Source organism: Pyrus communis, chromosome 9, assembly GCF_963583255.1.
Source record: "Pyrus communis chromosome 9, drPyrComm1.1, whole genome shotgun sequence".
Lineage (NCBI taxonomy): Eukaryota > Viridiplantae > Streptophyta > Magnoliopsida > Rosales > Rosaceae > Pyrus > Pyrus communis.
The window spans coordinates 17,506,455-17,530,178 of record NC_084811.1 but is presented as its reverse complement, the minus strand read 5'-3'; the positions used below and the strand labels follow the sequence as shown (position 1 = coordinate 17,530,178).

Genomic DNA, 23,724 nt, shown 5'->3' with positions numbered 1-23,724 from the left:
TTGTGTACTCAATGTGTAAAAGGAAAGATGTCCAGAATTCCTTTTTCTTTTAGAATTGATAAATGTTCTTTGCCATTTCAAAAGGTTCCCCAAATTTATGGGGACTATATCCTGTAAAGTCAATTGAAGGGCACCGATCCTCTGTAAAATTTGTTGGTGAATACATGAAGTATATTTGGATTCCCACTATGCAACAAATCTAATACAACTGATATGTTTGTGAATTCTATAATTTTGTTCTTACTCAATTTGGAACTTCCATTAAGAATTTACAATTGGATGGAGGACGAGAATATACTAGTGATGCTTTTAAAGATTTTCTTGCTGCAAAAGGGATTGAACAAATGATATCTTATCCCTATATTCCACAGCAAAATGGAGTAGTTGAGAAAAGCACATGCATATAGTAAAGACTGTTATAACTTTGAATATCATTGCTGGATTACCTATTGTGTTCTGGTATTATGCATGTGCACATTCTTTGTTTTTTATAAATGAATGCCCTGTAAATCTCTGTCAATGGAGTCTCTATACAAAAGATTGTACAACACGCAACCAGAATTGAAATCTTTGCGCATATTTGGATTTGCAGTTTTCCCATGGTTAAGACCATACAACAGTAATAAGCTACAATCAAGATCTGAGAGATGTATAATTTTGGGATACTTTATGGGCTACAAAGGAGTTATCTGTTACAATCCCATTACTAAGAAATGTATTGTTTCAAGACATGTGATTTTTTATGAGATGGCATTTCCTTATACACAAGTATCAAGACAGACAGTATTTCAGCAACCTGTAGCTTCATCCACAACATCTCAGTTTAGATCAGTTATTGTTCCAGTTCCAATTTCATCACATGTGCCAAGTCATGACAATGCAATTCCTCAAAATAAACATATGGATCCAGCTTCTTCATTGAGTCAATCTGGGAATATTTCTCTGCATAATGAATTCTCTCCTAGTATTTCTCACAATACAGATGCTTCTGCATTTCCTGTAAATCAAGAAATGAGTAATTAGGAGCTTAGTGCACAGTCAATATCAGGCAATACTCTTTCCTCTTCAATTGATACACCTCTTTTGCTTCCTGTCTTTGATCCTACACAACTACAGGTAATACTTCCTATCTCTCCTTCATCTGTTCAAGTTAATGATTAGTGCAGTAATAATGACATTCAAACTAGACTTAAGACAAGAGCCATTACTAGAAAGAACTAGTCATCATTTCTAGCTTCATTACCTGAACTACAATCCTTGCAATTACAAGTATCATCTCTCTCATCTGAGTTTGGCTACATCAATGGTGGTTTCTCGTCTATTGCTGATATAAATGAAGTTGAAGAACCTAAGCATTTTAAAAGCAGCTTCCACTGTACTGCAATGGCAAAATGTCATGCAGGAAGAGTTAGGAAAGATTGGTGGCACAAGGTTACAATCAAGAACAAGGTCTAGATTACTCTGAAACATTCAGTCCAATGGTTAGACACACTACTGTGAGACTTATTCTTGCATTGGTTGTTCAGTTTAATTGGAGCTTGAGACAATTAGACATCAAAAATGCATTCTTGCATGGGGAACTTGAAGAGGAAGTTTATATGAAGTAACCTCAGGGTTGCATTGATTTAGAACACCCAAATCATGTTTGTAGATTAGTGATATCCCTCTATGATATCAAACAGGCACCAAGAAAATTTACAAGTTTTTTGCCTTCTCTGGGTTTTAAAACTTCATTGTCAGAAACAAGTCTATTTGTTATGGATGATGATGGAGATGTGATTGTTCTGCTATTATATGTTGATGACATGATCCTTACTAGTTCACATATTGCAAAAAAAATAATCTGTCATTACTCATCTTGGTGCTATCTTTGATTTGAAAGATATGGGACCTTTGAGATACTTCTTAGGGCTTCAAGTTCAATATCAACCAGATGGGTCTATCTCTATATTTGTAAATCAATCAAAATATACCAAAGAATTACTGAAGAATGCAATAATGGAAACCTGCAAATCTAGTTCTACACCTTCCAAGCCTCACTCTTAGTTACTTGTCTCTGAAGGAACTCCACTTGATGATCCAACTCACTACAGAAGTCTTGTAGGTGCTCTCCTATATCTAACCTTCACAAGACCAAATATTGCTCATGCAATTAATGTTGTAGGTCAATACATGACAAATCCATTTGAGTTATATATGCATTTGGTAAAGAGAATATTGAGGTATTTGCAAGGCACATTACAGTGTGGTTTGAAATACATAACTAGCTAATTTTAATATCTCTGCATATTCTGATTTTAATTGGGCAGCTGACATCAAGACAAGAAGATCAATTACTTGCTATATTGTATATATTGGTTTTAATCAATATCATGGTAATCTAAGAAGCAGTCAACAGTGTCAAAAAGTTCAATAGAGGCTAAGTATAAAGCTCTAACTCAATGTGCAGCTGATGTGTTTTAGATTAAATCATTACTTAAAGATGTGAAGTAGTATATTTCAACTTCACCTAGCTTGCAATGTGACAATCTGTCAGCATTAGCCTTGTGTTCAAATCCAGTCTTTCATTTTATAATCAAACACCTAGACACATACTATCATTTTGTCCGAGAAAGTACAAAAATAAGACCTCACAATGCAATATATACCTACAGAAGACCAAGTAGATGATGTATTCACTGAGGGACTTCATAGTTCAGTGTTTCTTTGACATTGCAGCAATCTCAATATAAGAGTTCTTACTTAGTAGCCTAAACTTACAGACTCGTTAGGTTTAACAATGGATCATCATTTAACAAGTCCTGCAAAAGCTTCGAATGTCAACCTAAGCTTGGGATCCCCAGCTTGGATTTAGGGGGGATTATTAACCATAGACATTTGTCATGATATGGTTGATTGAAGATTGTAAAAAGTAAATAGTTGGAAGATGTGGTTAGCTGAAAGATATGGTTAGTTGAAGGATGATATAAGGATAACTTTCTTAGAGGTATTGGTGTAATAACTAAGGGTGTTAGAGGGTATTATTATAAATGAACATGTAGGATGGTTTTTATAAAACCACAAACTGTAATTGCCAGTTATGGTATCTTGAAATATACAAGAATAATTTTCAGCTCAAACTCTCTCTTCCTGCTCACTACTGAAGCCTACTGCATCTTTCATTTCTTCCAGTTTTGTAGTGTTAACAGATTTTAACTTGACAAGATTTGATATTTGATACATTACCGTCATTCCCCACTGCAGGCCTAGCGGCGATTGGAGAACGACCCGCGCTCCTTCTCTATTCTATATGACTTCCAAGATAATGTCTCTTACCTCAAAGGATATGAATATTCTATGTTTGATCTGATCAATCACGATAGATTCGGATACAGGTATATTGTTAGATAACTATTGCATCTTACAATCACACTACCATTTTAACTCTAGAATTGATTCAAACAAAACAAATTCAAAATCATTGTTTGGGTCAAAAACATAAAAGAAGGAAGATCTCAATGTTCTATTTCAAGCAGTAGCAAAACTGTAGTCAAATATTAGGATTCACATATCATAAATAATGATATCAGAGCTAGAGAAAAGATCCATGATTTTGTTTCAAAGGAAGAACAAGAAACTTAAAATGGTGTCATTTAAGATCGTAAACTTGCAGTTTCCCATTTTCTGTATACTGGAGCTTGTAGATGCATCAAAATTCTGTTCAAGGAAGATATTGCATAAGACCTCATCGTCTGAGCTCATTGAATGTTTCACTGAAATATTTGGCATTGGGAGACCTCCTAAACTTCCTGAATGGATTATTTCTGGAGCTGTTATTGGAATGCAAAGCGGCACAGAATCAGTTCCCCATATTTGGAATGAGCTCAAGATGTACGATCTCCTGTTTCAACATTTTGGCTACTGGTAATGCACGCCCCTGCACCAAAATTATATGCATGCGAACAAATACAGACACACATGTTAAGATGATTTCTTTTGTTAAATAAATATTTGAAATTGTAAACTTCAACAGGAGGCATGTTTTGGCATAAACTTCCAGATTTTTGGATTACAATGCTCGTATGTTGTAATTACATGCATATGACTACTGTATGTATATTAGTGTTTGATCTCTGGATTGAGTTTCTTCAATGGAATAATGAATGCAGAAATGTACAGAGAGAAGGAGATTAGAGAGCTATGAAAGCTTCAAGGTTCATTGGATTCCATTCTTAAGTTACCATATAAGATGCTTACACCTGTCATGAGCTATGACTCATTACAATCTAATCTAGATGCCATATGGAATATGATCCAAAGGCTCACATTACATCTTATAACTTGCATAAAATAAAACCAATATAGCGAATACATTTAGGAAGAGCCTTGGTAAAAATGTCTGCCAATTGGTCCTCTGTTCTGCAATAGTTCAATTCAATGGTGCCATCTTAAATAGCATCCCTTATGAAGTGATATCTCCTGTTGATATGCCTTGTTTTTTTATGGAACACTGGGTTCTTAGACATGACTATGGCAGAAGTGTTGTCACATAGCAAAGGTGTAGCCTCCACTTGTTCCTCTCCAAAATCAAATAACACAAACCTCAGCCATATTGCTTGTGTTGTAGCTTCTGCAGCACTTACATATTCAGCTTCTGCAGTGGATAGAGCCACACTGCATTGCTTAACCGAAGCCCAAGAAAATATCCCTGAGCCAAAACTTAGTGCATAGCCTGAAGTACTCTTCATATCATCCAAGCTTCCTGCCCAATCACTATCACAGTGGCCTATCAACACAGCAGCTTTACCCTTCACATACTCAATCCCAAAATCCAATGTTCCTTGTACATATCTCAAGACCCTTTTAGCTGTCCCCATGTGTTTTCCTGTAGGCTTATGCATAAATCTTGCTAATAAACATGATGCATACATCAAATCTGGTCTAGTAGCTGTTAGGTATAACAGAATACCAACTATTTTTCTATATAAGTTTTCTTCAGCATCCTCACTTCCATCAACCTTAGATAGCTTCTCATTGATTGCAAGTGGAGTCTTCACAGCTTTACAGTCTTTTAAACCAAACTTCTCAAGTAAGGACTTGGCATATTTCTTCTAATGGATGAATATGCCCTTATTCATTTGAATTATGCCTAAACCAAGGAAATGGTGTAGCATTCCCAAGTCTGACATCTCATACTATTTCATCATATCCATCTTAAACTCTTAAGTCATTTCATTAGAACTTCCTGTGTAGATAATGTCATCTACATACAGAGACACAATAAGCACACCTGCATCACTGAATTTAGTATACAAAGTAGCTTCACTTTGACTTTTCTTGAACCTAGACTTGTTGAAGTATGTATCGATCTCATCGTGCCAAGCTCTGGGAGCTTGTTTCAGGCCATATAAAGCCTTTTTTAATTTGTAAACTTTGTCTTCTTGCCCTTTGACTTCAAATCCTTGTGGTTGATCAACATATACTTCCTCATGTAGTGTACCATTTAAAAATGCAGATTTGACATCCAATTGGAACAATTTTCATTCCTTTTAAGCTACCAATGTAATTAATGTTTTAATGGTATCAAGCCTTGCCACTGGTGCAAATGTCTCATTGAAATCAATCCCAAGCTTCTGAGAGTAGCCCTTTGCTACTAATTTTGCCTTGTTCTTCTGCACTGAGCCATCCAGATTAAGCTTTGTCTTATAGACCCATTTGACACCAATTACTGGTTTATCAAATGGCCTATTGACTAACTCCCATATGTCATTCTTCTCTATTATTTCAATCTTTGTGGACATAGCTCTTCTCCAAGCTTCATCCCCTGATGCCTCTTCAAAACACTCAAGTTCTATTACATAGAAATTGCATCTCTCGTACACTTCCTTCAAGCTCCTGAACCTGAGAGGTGTGTGATCATACTCTTGTGGTACAATGTGACTCACTTGTTCCACTTGACTTGGACGAGAAACAATAACTCGGTCTTGTTGCTCCTGTAATGGTTCTGTGCAACCAATTCTTCATCATTCTCTGTAATTTCAGCATCACTCCCTTCATCTTTATATACTTCATTTGAGACTAAAATGGGCAAATTCTTCTTAGCACACGATTTCCAGTCCCAACAAGAGTTCTCATCAAATATTACATCTCTGGAGATAACAATCTTATTAGTTTTAGGATTGAACAACCTATAGCCCTTCTCTCAAGTTCCATAACCAAGAAAAATGCATTTGACACTTGTTGCATCCAGTTTCTGTCTCATCTATGATGGAACTTGTGCATAGCATAGAGATCCAAACACTCTTAAGTGTTTCACTCCAGGCTTCCTTCCACTATAAGCTTCAAAATGAGTCTTCGTATTCAAGGCTTTGGTAGGACATCTATTGAGAATATAGACTGCAGTGTTAACTGCTTCTGCCTAAAACTCAAATGGAATACCTTTCTCTAACAACATGCATTTAGCCATTTCTACAATGGTCCTATTTGTCCTCTCTGCAACACCATTTTGTTGAGGAGAATAGGCCATTGTGAGCTGTCTTTCCAAACCAAGATCTTCACAAAATTGAGAAAATTCAAGTGATGTGTACTCTCCTCCCCTGTCACTTCTTAATTTTTTCAGTTTGTACCCACTTTGTAGTTCAACAGTTGCTTTGAACTTCTTGAACACACTAAATGCTTCAGATTTGCTTCTCAGAAAATAGACCCATCCCATTCTGGTACAGTCATCTATGAAGGTGAGAAAATACTTGTTTCCAGATTTGGTAGGTGTTTGCATTGGTCCACATATGTCAGTGTGAATCAATTCCAATGGTAAGGTAGCTTTCCACTTTGTTTCTTTACGAAAAATAATCTTTGGAATGCTTGCCAAGTGCACATCCCTCACATACTGTGGTATTCTTTTTTAGCTTAGGTAGTCCAGTTACCATTTCATGTGCTTGTAGCTGCATTAGAGCATTCATGCTTAAATGCCTGAGTTTTCTATGCCATATCTCAGTAGCTTGCTCAACACTAGCTCTCATGGAAATTTGGATTCCTAGTTGCAATTTCAAGGGAAAACTTCGATTTCCTTTCATAAGGATCTTGACAACAAGGTTAGAGCATGTGAAATCATCATAGATTCTGACTTCAATTCCCCCAAATACAAGGTAGTACCCATGCTCCATCATCTGTCCCACACTTAACAAATTCTCTTTCGAACCAGGTACCAACATTATCTCCCTTATGTACCTTTTGCCTTGCTTAGTTTCAACCAATAACTCACCCTTTCCAACCACATCAACCAATTGTCATATGCCCATCTCAACTTTGGCAGTGACACTTCTATCTATATGCATCAATAAATCTTCTCTTCCTGTCATGTGGTTACTACAGCCACTATCAACATACCAAATGTCTTCACCTTTCTTCACAGCAGTTGCCATACAATCATAGAACATGGTTGGATTGTTCTCCACTTGACCGGCATAATTTGCTTGTTGAGTAGCTTTCTTGGACCTACAATCCTTGGCAAAATTCCCTGACTTATCACAGTTATGACATCTTGGTTTCCCCTTGAACCAACACTCTCCAAAATGTAATTTGTCACAGTATTTGCAAGGGTTCTTGGCTCCATCAGAAGATCCAACAAATTTCCCTTGCTGGTGCACAAGTCTATTATCCCACTTCTTACCCTTTGTCTTCCAATTCTTTGTGGGTTTAAAGTTTTGATTAGCATTATAATTGTTCTTCTTATGAGCTATACTTAAGCTAGCAAAAGCTTTCTCAGTACTGTTTTCAAAATGCCTCTCAATTCTTTGTTCATACCCTTTAAAAGTCGTAACTACATCTTGCACATCAACTGTCTCCAAATCCCTAGTATTTTTAATCACAGCTACAATACTATCATAAGATTTAGGGAGGCTAATTAATAACTTCTGCATAATTCTTTGATTTCCAATATCTTCACCATAACTTTTCATTTGTGTAATAAGATCAAATAATCGCACAAGATACACAGAGAATGTTTCATGTTCACTCATTCAAGTATATTCAAAATCACGCCTTAAACTTTGAAGTTTCACAGATCTCACCTGTTTGTCTCCAATAAACTCTTGCTTCAGTACATCCCAGGCCTCCTTTGTCGTCTCTAGTATGGCGATCCTAGGGAAAATTTCATCTGACACAGCTCCTTGAATGATGTCGAGAGCCTTAGCATCTTTAACTATGGTCTCCTTCAAGAGCTTAAGCTCAGTTGCAGTGAGCTTTTCCTCTCTCTTCGCCAAAGGATTGTACCCCTTCTCAACCATATCCCACAGATCGTGAGATTTGAATATGGTCTTCATCTTTATCTCCCAGAAATCAAAGTTTTCTCCATTGAAAACTGATGCCCGAAGATCAACACCACTCGATCCAGCCATATTAGACTTGTTATAGAGTAACCCAGAAATTTTCAGAGTTTTCTTCGGTCGTAGCAACACCCGATTCTCCTCCGAGTTCCATCGCTGTCAACCACGTCACAGTTTCACGCCCAAATCAAGATCAAACCTGGCTCTATGGCCATATTAGTGTTTGATCTCTAGATTGAGTTTCTTCAATGGAATAATGAATGCAGAAATGTACAGAGAGAAAGAGATTAGAGAGCCATGAAAGCTTCAAGGTTCATTGGATTCCATTCTTAAGTCATCATATAAGATGCTTACACCTGTCATGAGCTATGACTCATTACAATCTAATCTAGATGCCATATGGAATATGATCCAAAAGCTCACATTACATCTTACAACTTGAATATAATAAAACCAATATAGCAAATACATTTATACACCAATAATGTATGCTTCTTAACTTTGTAATAGTTGTTGCACAGGATTGGGTGGGCCAGAGAGACGTTAGTTGGATCACAATTATGGTGGAATTGGGAAGAAGTAGATTCAACAAGGTATACGGAACGGAAAGAACTAGTTAAAGATCTTAGTGCTCAGCATATTAGACTGATGATTACAGCAACCCAGGTCTAGCTCCAGTACTTATCTTGTGCATCAATGACACTCCTCTATAAACTCTTCTCGTGCAATTCCCCCATCACTCACCTGCTGTTACCTGTCATGAGAAGCCAAAAGGAAGGAGAAATCTCTTCGAGGAAGCAAGGAAGCTGGACATAATAGTGAAAGACGCGGATGGAGAAATGTATATGGTTCCAAATACAGCTTTTGATGTAGGAATGCTGAATTTGACACATCCCGATACTGGAAGTTGGTTCAGGAAAATTCTTCGGGTAATGATGGATGATCGAGTCAGAGGATGGACGTGAAGGTCTGCCTATGGATGCAACCCTCTATTCAGGTTCCAAATCCCAACTTGATTCTTCAAAAGAGCCCTCTTAATGTCACAGTGGCCTTGGTCACACTGTGTTAGTTAATTCCAGTCCAAAAGCATGAGTGAACTAGGAAATCCATGCACGATTTCACTTTTACTCTCTACCCGTGAACAAATTAGGAAACGCATAGCCATGTCAAAAGATTTTGGATGTCAGGAACAGGTCGGGCATTTGCGTGCTATATATATTTATGTAGTTTTTAATAGTCACTTAACTATGTTTTCACTTCCCAGCAAAAAGAATGCAGCTTTTTATCACTTCACATCGCACGTATGTTTTGAAAGTTGCATTCAGCCACTTAGAACTGTCAAATTATTCTTTCAGAGAGACTTGGCTGGCAAAGTTAATCGCCTTTTGTTTTTCCACTTTACCTCACCACAATTCTACAGATGGTCCCGAATGGGGATGTTATTTTGGGAAGGAGACCAAATGGTAAGCTGGCAGACTAATGATGGAATAAAGAGTGCTGTTGTTGGCCTACTGCGCTGTAAACCTACCCTTAATTAACTATCGAACAAGTGAAGAGTTGCTTTCACGACTGTCTTCCGGACACATGAAGTAAGTTCAAAATCCGACACTGAAATACAAAATAAGCGTCATCTTTATCATTAACCATTGTCAATGTTAAGTCAAGTTAAGAGAACTAAAACCACAATTTTGTCGTCCCTCAATAAAACCTTCATACGCTTACGTTTGGCAGGTATGACTAATAGTTTTTAATGATTTTTTAGCAGCTACTGATTCAAATATCTTGTGCAACTAGGGAAACAAACCATTTTGCAACTCAAACGACCCAACTCTGTCGCATTTTGCACGCTTTGCTAAGATTTATAAATCTTGAAAGTTCTATAGCATCCAGCTTGTATTGGTTGTTCCAAGGTTTCTTCTATACTATACCAATTGTATACAACATCTATCAACTTCACCAGAAAATCTGACTAATTGTTTACCTCTTTGCATCGCTGGAAGCCGCTAAAAAAGCTCTGCATGTATGCCCGCACCTATTTCTGCATTACCCTCGTGACAAACATGTCTATAACTTGACCTACCGGTAGTTTCTAACCGGCACTGAGATTCTAGTGATGCCAATCCTAGAAAAAGGCAAGAATAATGTGAAGGCCTATTTTCCAAGAGGAGAAACTTCTTGTTGGGAACACATATTGAGTGGAAAACAATATTCATAACAGGGTTTCGAAACAACCGTCGACGCTCCGATTAAGTGCCCTGTATTTGTCTAGACTGGCTCCATCGTTAGACAGACGTTTTTTAAATCTCAGATTTGAAGATTCTTTTAAGTGCAGCTCTGCTAATCACTTGTCTAATTTCACGTTCAGACAATGTACCTTCCATAGTCATTTTTGTGCTATGGTTCTTGAACCGAACGCAGTAGCATTCTAGAATACATATAGGCAACCCACTTAGTGAGATAAGCCTTTGTTGTTGTTGTTATCCTTGTCTTTCTCCTCAAGCTCATCTACAATTTACAACAAAAAGAAAAAAAGTTTACTACTAAAAATTTTAGCCTTCCATTTTTCTCCTTCCAAGTTTTTTTTATAGCTGTCTACAACATTGACACATTAGAATTTTTGTTACCTCACTCGAGTGTCCCATGATATAACCAAAGTTCTAAAAATCGCTACGCGCTAGTCAGGTGGTGGGCAGAATTTTAGTGATTTTTTTTATTTTTAATTAAATTTATCATATAACATGTAAATAAATGTCTACAATCTACTTATATTTATAAAAAAATACATAATTGTATTGAGATACATAAATTGCAAAATATAATAACATAGATTATAAAGTACTAGACCATACTAAAAACATGGGGCACAAGCATATAATGAGTGTTCATCTAAGTATTTAACAAGTCTCTTACAATTAATTTAAAAAATAGAATGCAAAATAAAAGTTATCCATTTTCTGTCTAAGTGCGAATCACAACCTAGGCAAGTATAGGCGCCCTTTCTTAATTTTCAAATTCCTAGGGATTAATTGAGCCGATGGTCAACCGCCAGTGCCTAGGTAGCACTAATTTTAAAATAGTGAATATAACTAAGGTAATTTAGCCAGAAGTCAATACAAACTCTACTATTAAACCATATATCAATGACATATTTTTGTTTCGGACTTAATCAAGGATATATTTTTATTCATTAGGCATAAGTCAATGATGAATGCAACATAGTCATTATAAATAGTTAGAATTTGACCTTTCTATCATTTCTCTCTATTTTCTCTCTATAAATATCATATGGGCTTAAACTATTATAAATAGGGATTTAGATCCTCTCCGGATCAACTTTGTGGGGATCCTCTGAACCGATGGATCTCATCCATGATACAAATTCAACAGCCAAAATATATTTTCCTTCTCTTCCCCTCAACTCTTCTCTCTCCCTCACTTCGAAGCTATCAACCTAGAACAACCAGCACCCCCTACCCCCCCCCCCCCCCCAAAAAAATTTCAAATCAAATTCAACCCCACCACCCACCCAACCCACAACCCCTAATTGCAGGTCCCTCATCCTACCCTCTCCAAAATCAGCCTCAAAACTGCCATATCCCTCAATTGCAGGTCCCTCAACCCTAAAAACTCAACCTATGTTAACAAAACAATAACAAGAAGGGTCGTGCATACCAGTGCCTTCTGGTTGCAGAGATCTTTTTCATAACTATGGAAGAATTATAGAGAGAAACAAAGTTACAGTAAAGAGAGAAGTCTCCAAGATGAAGAAGAAGAAAGGACAAATAGAAATCTTAAACAATAAGAGAGAGCAAAAAAAATAAATCAAACTTAGAGGACAAATGACCTGCAATTGAATTTGGGTTTGTTAACGGTTGTGAGGTGTGGCAGTGCAAGGGAGAAAGAGGAGTTGAGGGGAAAGAAAGGAAGGGGAAAAGGTTTTGGCCATTAGATTTCTAACCCTATGGAACTAATCCGAAGATGATCTAAATCCTATAAATAGTTAGAACATGTACTCTCTCTCTCTCTCTCTCTCTCTCACCCTTTGTTTACATGGAGGAATCTACTCAACTCAAAAAAACAAAACCAGAAAACGGATATTGCATTGCATTGTCCGAATCCAAATGTTAAAAAACAATACCAGGAAACGAATACTAGTGCATGTAGTATCTAAATCCAAATATAAAAAATATAATCAAACGGACACTGCAACGCAATGTCTAAATCCAAGTGTTAAAAACAGAAACAGAAAATCATCCATATAAGTAGGAACATTGCAGTGTCTGAATTCAAACACTGCATCAAAGTGGGTGCCAACTATAGTGGCAGATTTTGTAATTTTTGTTTATTTTAAATGCATTTAAGTATCACAATACATGATTGTCTTGTTCATAATTAACATAAATATTGTTGATATAATGTTAATATTGTCAATTTTTTTTTTATGTCAAATATTGTCACTTTTTATTGATTCTACACAAAAGTACCCATATAACTACTGGCTGCATTTCCTGAAACTAAGAAATTTTCTCCAATAAATCAAAAACAGAATTTCAAAAAAATAATAAGATTTCAAGAAATCGAACAGAGTCGTCCCAATGGAAAGGCAAATCACCACATATAAGTAAACAGAATTTCCTACAATAAATACAAAGCCCTCTAAAAAACTACCTAAACTCATAAGGAGTGCGACACGCAGTTGGTTTTACAGCTATGAATAAAAAAGGCACCATAAAGCATGTTTGATAATTGTGCCAAGAGTTTCTGCTTGTCTGCAAAATTTGTATACAGGTTCATAACTCCTCGTCTTTCCTGGATCCATGGCTCCTTTAAATATCCAACTTATCGAGGTCGATCATGCTCGCAGAATTCTTTATGAGCTCCTTCCGGTAATCCACCTAAAACAAAGATACCCACAAATATCTACGTAAACTGGCATTTCGCTCAATGATACATTAGTTATGGCATCTGGGAAGCTGAATGACTCCAACCTTAAAACAAATAGCCTATCAGCAGTATGTTTCTATATTTCAAATCCCGTTTTGATAACGGGTAAATACAGATGATACAAAAGTAATTAATTCCATCATGCATATTTTGCTACTATTTAGTAACTAATGTGGCCGGACTCAATTCTGTCAATGTTTTGGATATTTTAAGACACCATAAAGAGCACACACGCTAGAGACAGCGGGGGCTTTCATGATATAACTTTGTAGACAACAGAATGTCTTGGAGTCACTTTTGATTTCGAAAACCAAAAGGTAGTGCTTAGAAGGCAGCCCTTGTAAATATAAGCGCCAAATAGCTTCAGCTAATCATACCTGAGCAAAATAACCTTTATAAACGCTCTACTTACCCGAGCACCCATAAGGGATGAAAACACAATGTTTGCCTCAGCAGCATCCTCAACCCCTAATCGTTTAAGAAGCCTTTGCTCAGGATTCATTGTTGTTTCCCATAACTGGGCAGGCATCATTTCCCCCAGGCCTGCATTGCAATCACACCAACATGATAATTAAACAGCTAGTTCCAACTGAAAGTTCAGTCATACATGGCTTGAATTCACTAGTAACATAATAACTTTCCGAAAAATAAACATAGGGATGTCTTTATCTATAGAAACAGATAATTTAGTAGATGTTTCCATTAGTATGCCCTTGGGCTTTATCTGGGTTTAATGCTTCCATTACTTGATAGAGCAGTTGATTGTCAAAGGATTGTATGATATAACCCTAACACGGAGTGTGAATGCCGAGATACACCCATGTTTAGAGCTGCATGTGGCCAGTTTATGAGCAGAAGCGTGCCTATGTTTAATCTCTATTTCAGAATTATATGGTATAATGAACCAAGCTTGAGTAAAACCTAGCTCACTTGTTCAAACTTATGATGAAAGCTCGTAGAGCCAGTTAATATAAGACAGGGTAACAAGTTTGTATGCAGTTAAATTCCTTAATTAGGTTTATATATATATATATATATATCATTGAAATTACAATTTGAACGAAAAGCCATCTGCTGATGTTAAAGCAGATACCATTTAGGTGGTGATCGCTAGTTTCCAAGCTTTAATTTGAATGAAAAGCCATCTGCTGACGTCAAAGCAGATATCATTTAGGTGGTGATGGCTGGTTTCCCAGCTTTAAGTATTTTGGGGCTCAATGGTTGTTTAAATTTAGCATCATAGCTTAAGTTGCTGAAGGTTCTAGAATGAAAAGCCTCTAATCCCTTCTTCCACACTTATCCATTAATGTGCAACGTGCAGGATGGGTTTTACTAAATGTTTTACGATATATCTGACTCTCTCAGCTTCCTCATGTCCAGGATGCAGCTGCATGTGAGGGAGTGTGTTGGCTTGACATGCACTGTTGATAACAGCTTAAGTTTTTAGGATGTAGAGGTTACTTAACAGGTAGGAAATTACCTTTTGAAAAAGAAAAAAAAATTAACCAAAATTCAAGCTCAAACCGTTCATCAAGCATAAGCTCTAGCTCCTAGATTTTCTTCTCTTTTCATGGTATCTTGCTACAAAAGAGTGACTGACAGGTTGATGTTGATAGTTTAAAATTTAGGTGGTGGCTTTTGGTCCAAATCGGAAATCTAGCAGAAACAATTTTCACATAGCATTGGAACAAAACATGTGCTAGAAAGATAATACTATGAATTCTAATATTTAAACATGTCACCTAGTGAAGACAAATTGCCTCTCATCTAGTAAACTGCAGAAAGTTACAAAGTTGGCCTATTAATGTCATTGACACCCATTAGTCATCTAGTAATCTGCTTGTATAACATCATCTCCCCTATATAATTGCACACAAACATAACATTTTAATAAAGTCTGAGGCATGAGAAGAGTCAGCTGACGTTGTGGGCACTAATGGCTCTGCCATGCACATAAAGGACCTACTGACTTGAAAACATATATGCCCTTACAAAGGAGTTCATTATCGGCCACTAACAGCATGCATTGAACCGTATAAACTTCAGTTTCTTAGTGTTCATACTAACCTTTGAACCTCTGAATGTTGTAAGACGCATTTGAAGGGAAGGAGCTCTGAAGCATTTTAAGTTCAGCTTCATCATAGCAATATTTGGCTTGCTTTCCCCTCTCAACCTGGTCATTTCAACAAAACCAATGGACTTAGCTATATACTATTCTATAAAATCCCTCTGATTAATTCAGATACAAATACAAACCTTGTAAAGCGGTGGAACACCAACATATATGTAGCCCTCATCAAATAAGGCTCTCTGCAAGCAAGAACTACTGCATCATGTTTGTAGCCATTGCAAATAACTAAATAAGTGGGGTTTCTTATGTTATTTATTTCTTATTAATTTCTGTTTTTAGATATACCATAGGAAAAAATTCCCACAAAATATCCGTTCCCTACCTGATATCTGAAGAAAAATGTCAGAAGCAGAGTACGGATGTGAGCACCATCTATATCAGCATCTGTTAAAATGATAATCTTATGGTAACGTAGAGCCTCCTTCTTGAAGTCCTCACCCTGAAAAGAAGATTATGTAGATGATTCCTAAAAATAAATAAATAAATAATATTATAAATGAAAACATATAACAAAATTTATTCAACCTTCACCCCAAGTCCAAGACCAAGAATTAGATTTTGAATCTCTTCATTTTTATACATTGCTGCCTCATCCTTCCTTTCAATGTTCAGAATTTTACCCCTCAGTGGCAGAATGGCCTGCAGAAAATATTTCACAATATAAATTACAGCCATCTCATAACTTTTTAAAAAGAAAAGATGGATGATCCATTAAGAAGGCTATTGTTTTCAAATCATTATATCTGATTCCCAATGCATTACGAAGCCATAGCACGAACAACATTCTGGTCAAGCCACAAATATCAGAATGCCATCACATAGAGGGCAAGACAAATAATGTATCAGGTCATACTTTTATCCGAGCAGTACAATCCTCAATTTTATTACCACAGCAACACACTATATGGATACAAAATGAAAGTAGAATGATTGACCCCATAGACAGTAAAAGTAGTGGAATAATTGTTCTGCTACAGTGATATTTGAACCAGTAAGTTCTGCAAACTTAATGGTAGTGGAATGAGGTTACAGAGAAGTGCTTCCTTTTCCAAACGATGACCATTTAATCTGGCATCCATGCTTTGAAAGATATCAGGATCCAAAATTTAAATAGCTCTCTTCCAATCAATTCCCATTTACTATTCTAAAAATCATCAAATGCATAACACAAAACAGCTAGTGCAGAAAAGACTATCAGGACCCAACTTTTTAATAGCTTTCTCTTCCATTCCTTTCCCATTTACTTCTCTATAATCATCAGATGCTTAACACAAAACAACTACCAATTCAAATCACTATTAAAAAAAGGTCTATTGCAATGGAGGCAATATATAATTTTATGTTTTAGCTTGCTCTTCCATTCCACTCCATTAATATAAAAGAAAAACCATTCACCGCTAAAAAAGGTATATTGCAAATTGGCTATCAGGATCCAACTTCGTAATACCTTTCTTTTCCACTACATTCCCATCTATTTTTCTATAAATCATCACATATGCTTGTCAAAACTACAAACTAACAGTTATAAATTTACCTGAAAGCGCCTATCACGACCTTGTTTTGCACTTCCACCAGCTGAGTCTCCTTCAACTATAAAGATTTCTGTAAACATAAAACAGCAAGGAACAAAACTTTAATGCTCAACAAAATAATACGATAGTTTGTTAGAATACTTAGGGCAACAAGACGGGAGAAATACACATTAAGAAAATCTCTTACAATTCAATTACCAACCACAACTCTTAACTACACATATATAAAAACCAGATCAAGCCATACAAATGTCTCATTACATTAACGCAAAAGAGCAGAGCATACATTAAATCTCACAAATAATGCCGGAACCATTTACCATTACTATGGAAGCACAAAAATTCTAAGCAAATAAGGTGGAAGGTCACTGTTCAAGGAAACTAGCAGGAGAACCAAAATAGATACGATGAGAAAGAGGACCATGCAATCTATCATTTCACAGCAACATGCTTGTGATAACCGAATTCAATATAAGAAATACACCAGTGGTTGGACTCATTATGTCAGCTAAATCTATCAAATACTAAAGCCTACCAGAAGAGAAGAAAAACCAAAAAGATATTCTTCATATATACTGTTCCCCAACTAAACTTATATGGTAAATAAAAATTATTCACAATAACAATGAAAGAGCGTGAACTCTTTAAAATCTATGCAAACATCGAGATATGTTTCTTCTCCAAGTAAAAAATGTATTCAAAAGGAAAAGAATGATGATCAAGTGTTGAGTAGTGTTAATTTATCCAAAAAAAAAAGTGTAGTGTTAATATATTCTCTAAGAAGTAAATGCAACAATTTTCAAAAAAAATAACTTTCCAGAAACAAACAGTAGAAAATATAATGTTTATGACGGTTGCAGTGGAAAATCCAATAGTGACTAAAGACAGACTTTGGAATTTATAAATTCAACTACAAGGAATATGTTGCTGAAGTAATCCTTGCAACTGTTAAGTTTAAGAAGATGAGAACTATAAAATTTGGAACCATAAGCAGAGCTAGAAAATGATTACTATCAAAACATCTAATAACCTAATAACCAGAAACTCAAAACAATATTCCTTTGAGAATCTGATGTCAGCTTATACAAGATGGTGCAAACATACCTGATTCTTCAGGATTTGTTGATGAGCAATCAGATAGTTTTCCTGGCAGGGAAGATGATCTCAACACGCTTTTTTGTCTGACTAGTTCTCTTGCCCTCTTTGCAGCCAAAGCTGCCTAGACAAGGAAACATTAGACACTAGGAAAAGATCTCAAGTATAATCTATGTAAGCTCCATGCATCAAAGCGCTATCATAATCTACAAGGATACCTTGAGAGCATTCAAAGACTTTGAAAGGATTGAATCCAGTACATCCGGATGCAACTCCAAGTATTCTGTAAGATACTCTTGAAGTGATTGATCAACCACTCTCCGCACCTCTGGATTTCCCAACCTAGTCTTTTAACAGAACAAACAACAAATAAGGGTACAATGGTAAAGCCTAGGATGCCCCTAGAAACAGTACAGCCAAGCTGCCAAATCATTATTCCACATCGGGATTAATACAAATAGGTAGTACCTTTGTTTGGCCTTCAAATTCCGGATTGGGAACTTTGACCGAGATGACACACGTCAACCCTTCTCTCACATGCTCACCACTCAAAGTAATATCCTTTTCCTGGACAAAAATATAATGCGCCTCAAAATAATGAAATTTTTTTTCAATTATGTACTTTGAATTAATAATTAGATTAACCATTGAGATGAGTTTATTGTAGATAATTAAATCTTCTAAGCCTAATACATATGTACAATGAACCAGCTTAGGCAGACAACATTCACCAATAACAGAAATGAAATGCATAACTAAGTTATTCACGGTTGTCACCATCTGTTTTGATAAACATCAAAATCCTATCTTACTTCTTGAAGTGTGTGTGTGTGCGCGCACGCGCGCCTGTGTGCGCGAGAAAGAGCCCTTAAGTTAAAATACACGAGTATTGTGCAAAGTGATATAAGTTTATTTAAACCTGACAGACAAATAGAAAACCCAGAAGTTTAATGATGAAGAGTTGCTATTTATAAATAAAATTTCAGTTTCAGACCACCCTTCAAGAAAACAAAATTATAGAAATAAAGAGAAAATTAAAAGAAGAACCCACAGCAGATTACTGTTATTTCTGAAAGAATGACAACAGAAAAGGGGTGCACCTTGATAAGTTTTGACTTCTTTCCAAGACTATTTAGAGTTCTTGTTAATGAAGCCTTCGTTCCATCAATATGGGTTCCTCCATCAACAGTTCGTATGCTATTAGCATACCCAAGCATTGTATCTGAATATGCATCAGAACACCTAGTACCATATCATCACAGTAATGCAAGAACTGGTTGTCAACAATTTGCAAAATTTTATCCCATGTAAAATTCACTTTATCATAATTTATGACAAGAAACTTCTTCTTAATGAAGGGATTGTAAAATACATTATGAAGTTAATTACCACTGAAGAGCTACATCAATAGTGATTCCATCTACTTCTTTTCTAAAGCCAACCACATCATGAAGCGGTTTCTGAATCAAAGAGGTCAATGAACCATCTTTAGAAAATAATGCAAATCAAAATCCAAAAACTTAAAATATCATATAGTTCATACGGATACACATTATGAAGTAATTATTCTTTGTATGTTGCCGAGTGACATGTACTTAACTACATGTCAAGGAGTTTCTAGGAAATTTGACATGTCATTTGTGTAGAATACTCATATAGATGCTAAGATTCACCGCACCCTGTGTAGATCACAAAAGAATGATGTCCAGTAATTGATAGTATTCTTTTCTTACAAATGAAATTCTTAGAATACAAGGTACATGTGTAGTATACAAGAAGCCCTATCCTAGAGTTCAAAAGGAAGAAGTGGGAGAGTTAGTATTTGTTTAGACATCTGCATCACTTGCTTAAGAACCATGAAGCAACATCACTAACTGTAAATTTGCCTAGATCAAATTTAGAACAAGCAATTATAACAATGGAACAAAAAAATTGCAAAGATAAGAGGTTGAGCATACCTTATCAGTATTTAGCCATTTTACATATTCAACCAAACCCCCTGCATAAAAGTATTCATTGTGGTGGTTCTTCTCTGGATTGATATCCTCTTGTCTAAGAGTGATCATGAGCTGCAAAAAACAGAAGACAATAAAATGTCAAGAACAGAAAAACAATAAACCTATCCTATGATGCCCATTTCCCATTAAAATGAAAATCCATAAAATTTATCAACAAATACAAAATGCAGATCAGCAGATTTATTTGTTAAAAGGTAGTGGGGCATGATAATTAAGAATTAAAAGCAGTGACTTTACGTTTGGGTTTAGAAAAGCTAGTTCCCTAATTCGTCCAGCTATCGTGTTGTAGTCAAACTGAATATTAGTTGTGAAGACTGCAGGAAGATGAGAATCAGATAAAGCAAATATAAATCACCAAATAATTGGGAACAAATTTTAAACTATGACCATCAAATTCACTGGGACTCGAAGGAGATAAGAAAAACCTTCTTTGTCAGGCCAAAATCTGATGCGTGTTCCTTGCCGATCTTGGAATTCAACTGGAAGCACATGACAGGATAGAGTTGTCACAGGTTTTCCACGAGAATACTTCTGCTGATATTCCATTCTATCACGCCAAACAGTAACTTCTAATGCCTGCGAGGCCAGGCATCACAATTTAGCATGGTAGACACTGATAACCCAAGTATTAAACCTCCTAAGCAGAGATAGGTGAATTTGTATTGGTTATTTTTAGGCAATTAGTTGAAGGAATTTTAGCATAATGGAAGGAAATGTGAAGAAGGTGGCCATCTTGAGGGATAAAGAGAGAGGTTAAATGAATCCTCAAACATCGATATTTGCACAAAGACAGGAAAAATGACCAAACAAATTTAGCTTAACAGATAATGCACACCTCAGACAAGGCATTGACGACTGATAACCCCACACCATGCAATCCACCAGACACACTATAGCCACTACTTGAACCACCAAACTTGCCGCCAGCATGTAAAACCTGAAAAGTAATTCATAAAACTATCACTTATAAAATAATACAGCTATGTCCCAATATAAATTTCTCAAGTCTCCAGTTTTGTAAGATCTTTCTATCACTAGAAAACAGAAATCCCGGAACTCGTTTAGTTCTATTATCCATAGTTCAAATCTTGAAGATACCACTGAAAAATATGCTCAATATTTGACTTATCTACAACAGCTTATAACCAAAGTTACAAATACATGTTTTAGTGTACATTCAAAAAGTTTTAGACAATTATTTGTTTGATTTTGGTGTAAAAAATAACTGACCCTGTACAATGTGAAGTGGTTCCATTCTAACCCTACACCAAAATTTGAAAATGATAATTCATGTAACAATACCGTCAACACAGTCTCCAAGGAAGATTTCTTGGTTGCTGGGTGCATATCAGTCGGAATCTGCAATGAACAAGAGCATAAAAAGCACACATAAAGACAATAGCTACATATATTTAAAGCTGGACCATAACTGAAAATTATTGAGATGAGTATTAAAAGAATTCTAATATAATGTGTGGTCAGATGCAAAACTCTAACTAGCACTGCATTAAAAGTTAGGGTTCGGAATCTAGAAACACTGCATGGGTACTCAACCACAATATTGTAGTCCCTACATCTACAGTACAGTTCTGGTAAATGTAGTTTTGCAGTGGCGCTTTGCGCACTTGACTCCAGAATAGGGTCTTCCCACTGAACCCTACAATCTTAGCGAGGCAGGGAAACTTTTTTCTTTTTTTTAACAAACGATATTATCTACACTAAGGGGGAGGGGAGGGGTGGACTTAGCTTCCCAATGGGCTAGCAATAATGTGGTTCAAATTCGCTTTTGACGAGAATCGAACCTAAGATCTCTCACTTACAAGTGAAGAGGAATACACTGTAGTACTAAATGGCCTAAGGCAGGGAAACTTTAGAAAATAGCTAATTAGGTACCTTGAAATAATCAAAGGATCCCACCAAACCGTCGCTGGTCAATGAAATATATAAGGACCAAAGGATCCGGACTTTCACTTTTGTTATGTGCCGTAATATGTTTACTGCATTGCAGAATTTAGGCCGCATTTTAATGAACAATTTTACAGACTCTGGAAATATTGGCTATACATATGAGATATATAAGTCTGAAGGGAGTATAGAGGCATATCAACACATGTCAAATATATAACACAGGAATTTTTAGTCTTTTGTCTAAAAGGTGAACAGAATGGAGCATACCCCACGACCATTGTCAGTGATGCTCACAGAACCATCTGCTAGCAAAATGACCTCAACCTTTGAAGCAAATCCGGCTTGAGCCTCATCAACTGCATTATCTAATATTTCATATACCTAAAAGAAAATGATCAGAAACTAGCAAAAGCACATCATTCAAACTAGAAAGATACAAGTGGGTACAAATAGTACCAAATGGTGAAGACCACGAAGTCCCGTGCTCCCAATATACATTCCTGGCCTCTTTCTAACTGGGTCTAAGCCTTCCAATACCTGAGCATGAAAGACATTATAGCACCAAACCAAAACCAAGTCAGAAATGACAGTTTACACACCCCCCCCCCCACTCAGAACAATTTTCTAACTAAACCCATCAATCAGCAACAATTCCCAACAAACATAAACAGTTAGTAACATTTACTTATCGATTTCAAAATACGGAAAAATGCACAAACCACAAAAAGAACAGAAAAAATTGCATAATGTAAATGACTAAAAGAGAATAGTAATTTTGTATCCGAATCGCGTAAAAACCAAATAGTTTACCTGAATCTGATCGGACCCATAAGCACTGGAGGCAGTAGTGCCTTGAAAAGCCTCGGTTGCAGGTGTAGAGGACATAAAAGCTCTTGCAGAAACCACATTTCGAACCGCAAAGCAGCTACCAACGCCCTTCAATGGAAATTCCGCCCTGCCACAACCAATAACTAAAACCCTTAAACACTTTTCACTTTCCGAGCACAAACAAAATACAAAAATATTATCAGCAAAAAACGAATGAATAAATTTATTAATTCGGAATTAAGAAAAAATTAAAATATTTTGGGACAATTCCAGCGTTTCTAGGGAACCAAACAGGAATGAAGCAGAAAGCGAGTGGGAAAATGGGAAAGAGGAGAGCACCTGGGTGGGGGGTTGAAGAGGAGAGAGGGACGAGGAAGCGAGGAAGACGAAGACGGAGAAGAAGAAGAAAAAGAAGGAGGGGGGAAGTGAGGGCGGAGAGAGGAGTGGGAGAGGAAGCGTAAGGCCATGAAGCGAAGATAAGAGGGCGGAGGAGGAGGAGGAGGTCGAAGAAGAAGAAGCGCCATCAGTATTTGGTATGGAACCAAATCTTTGCTTTTTACAGGGTTTTTCTTTTTCCTTTAAAAAAAAAATATAAAATGAAACGATAAAACCCTTTTCCGCCCAAAACCCTACCCCCTTCCACAAGCGCTATCTTCCCTCCTTTCATTTTTTTTTTTTTTTTTTTTTTTTTTTTTTTGCTAGAAAAGGAAACTGCATTGAAGAGAAAAGCCCCTAGGCAACCCGTTTGAGTACACTCAAAGAAAAAAGCAACATGAGCTGCCACCGGAATGGTCCTATCCCAAACATGTGTGTCAACAACAGAATGCCCAATACTAGTGATTGCATTAGCAAGGAAATTAACCTCACATAACACATGCTTCCAGGAGATGTCCTCAAGGGAATCCGCCAACGAATATTGGCAAGAATGGTCCTCAGCCTCCAGGAAACCTGATGGGAACCACGGA

General features: G+C 36.5%; 1 protein-coding gene and 2 pseudogenes across 1 annotated transcript; 2 read left to right on the top strand and 1 right to left on the bottom strand.

Annotated features, from left to right (window-relative positions):
- The first annotated feature begins 3,622 nt into the window (after nt 1–3,622).
- On the top strand, nt 3,623–9,341 carry LOC137744441 (uncharacterized; annotated as a pseudogene).
- Nucleotides 9,342–9,733: 392 nt separating this feature from the next.
- LOC137744440 (uncharacterized) lies at nt 9,734–10,572 on the top strand (annotated as a pseudogene).
- Nucleotides 10,573–12,807: 2,235 nt separating this feature from the next.
- On the bottom strand, nt 12,808–23,366 carry LOC137744997 (DNA gyrase subunit B, chloroplastic/mitochondrial-like). The gene is made up of 21 exons (XM_068484840.1): nt 23,099–23,366; nt 22,742–22,886; nt 22,388–22,468; nt 22,199–22,312; nt 21,326–21,382; nt 20,859–20,960; nt 20,449–20,599; nt 20,261–20,337; nt 19,964–20,074; nt 19,395–19,465; nt 19,106–19,247; nt 18,474–18,572; nt 18,224–18,352; nt 18,015–18,129; nt 16,913–16,980; nt 15,904–16,017; nt 15,701–15,817; nt 15,504–15,557; nt 15,315–15,420; nt 13,660–13,790; nt 12,808–13,198 (listed from the first exon to the last, which is right to left on the bottom strand). The coding sequence occupies exons 1-21, from the start codon at nt 23,281–23,283 to the stop codon at nt 13,130–13,132; spliced, it is 2,238 nt and encodes a 745-aa protein (XP_068340941.1). The 5' UTR covers nt 23,284–23,366; the 3' UTR covers nt 12,808–13,129.
- Between the last annotated feature and the right edge of the window lie 358 nt (nt 23,367–23,724).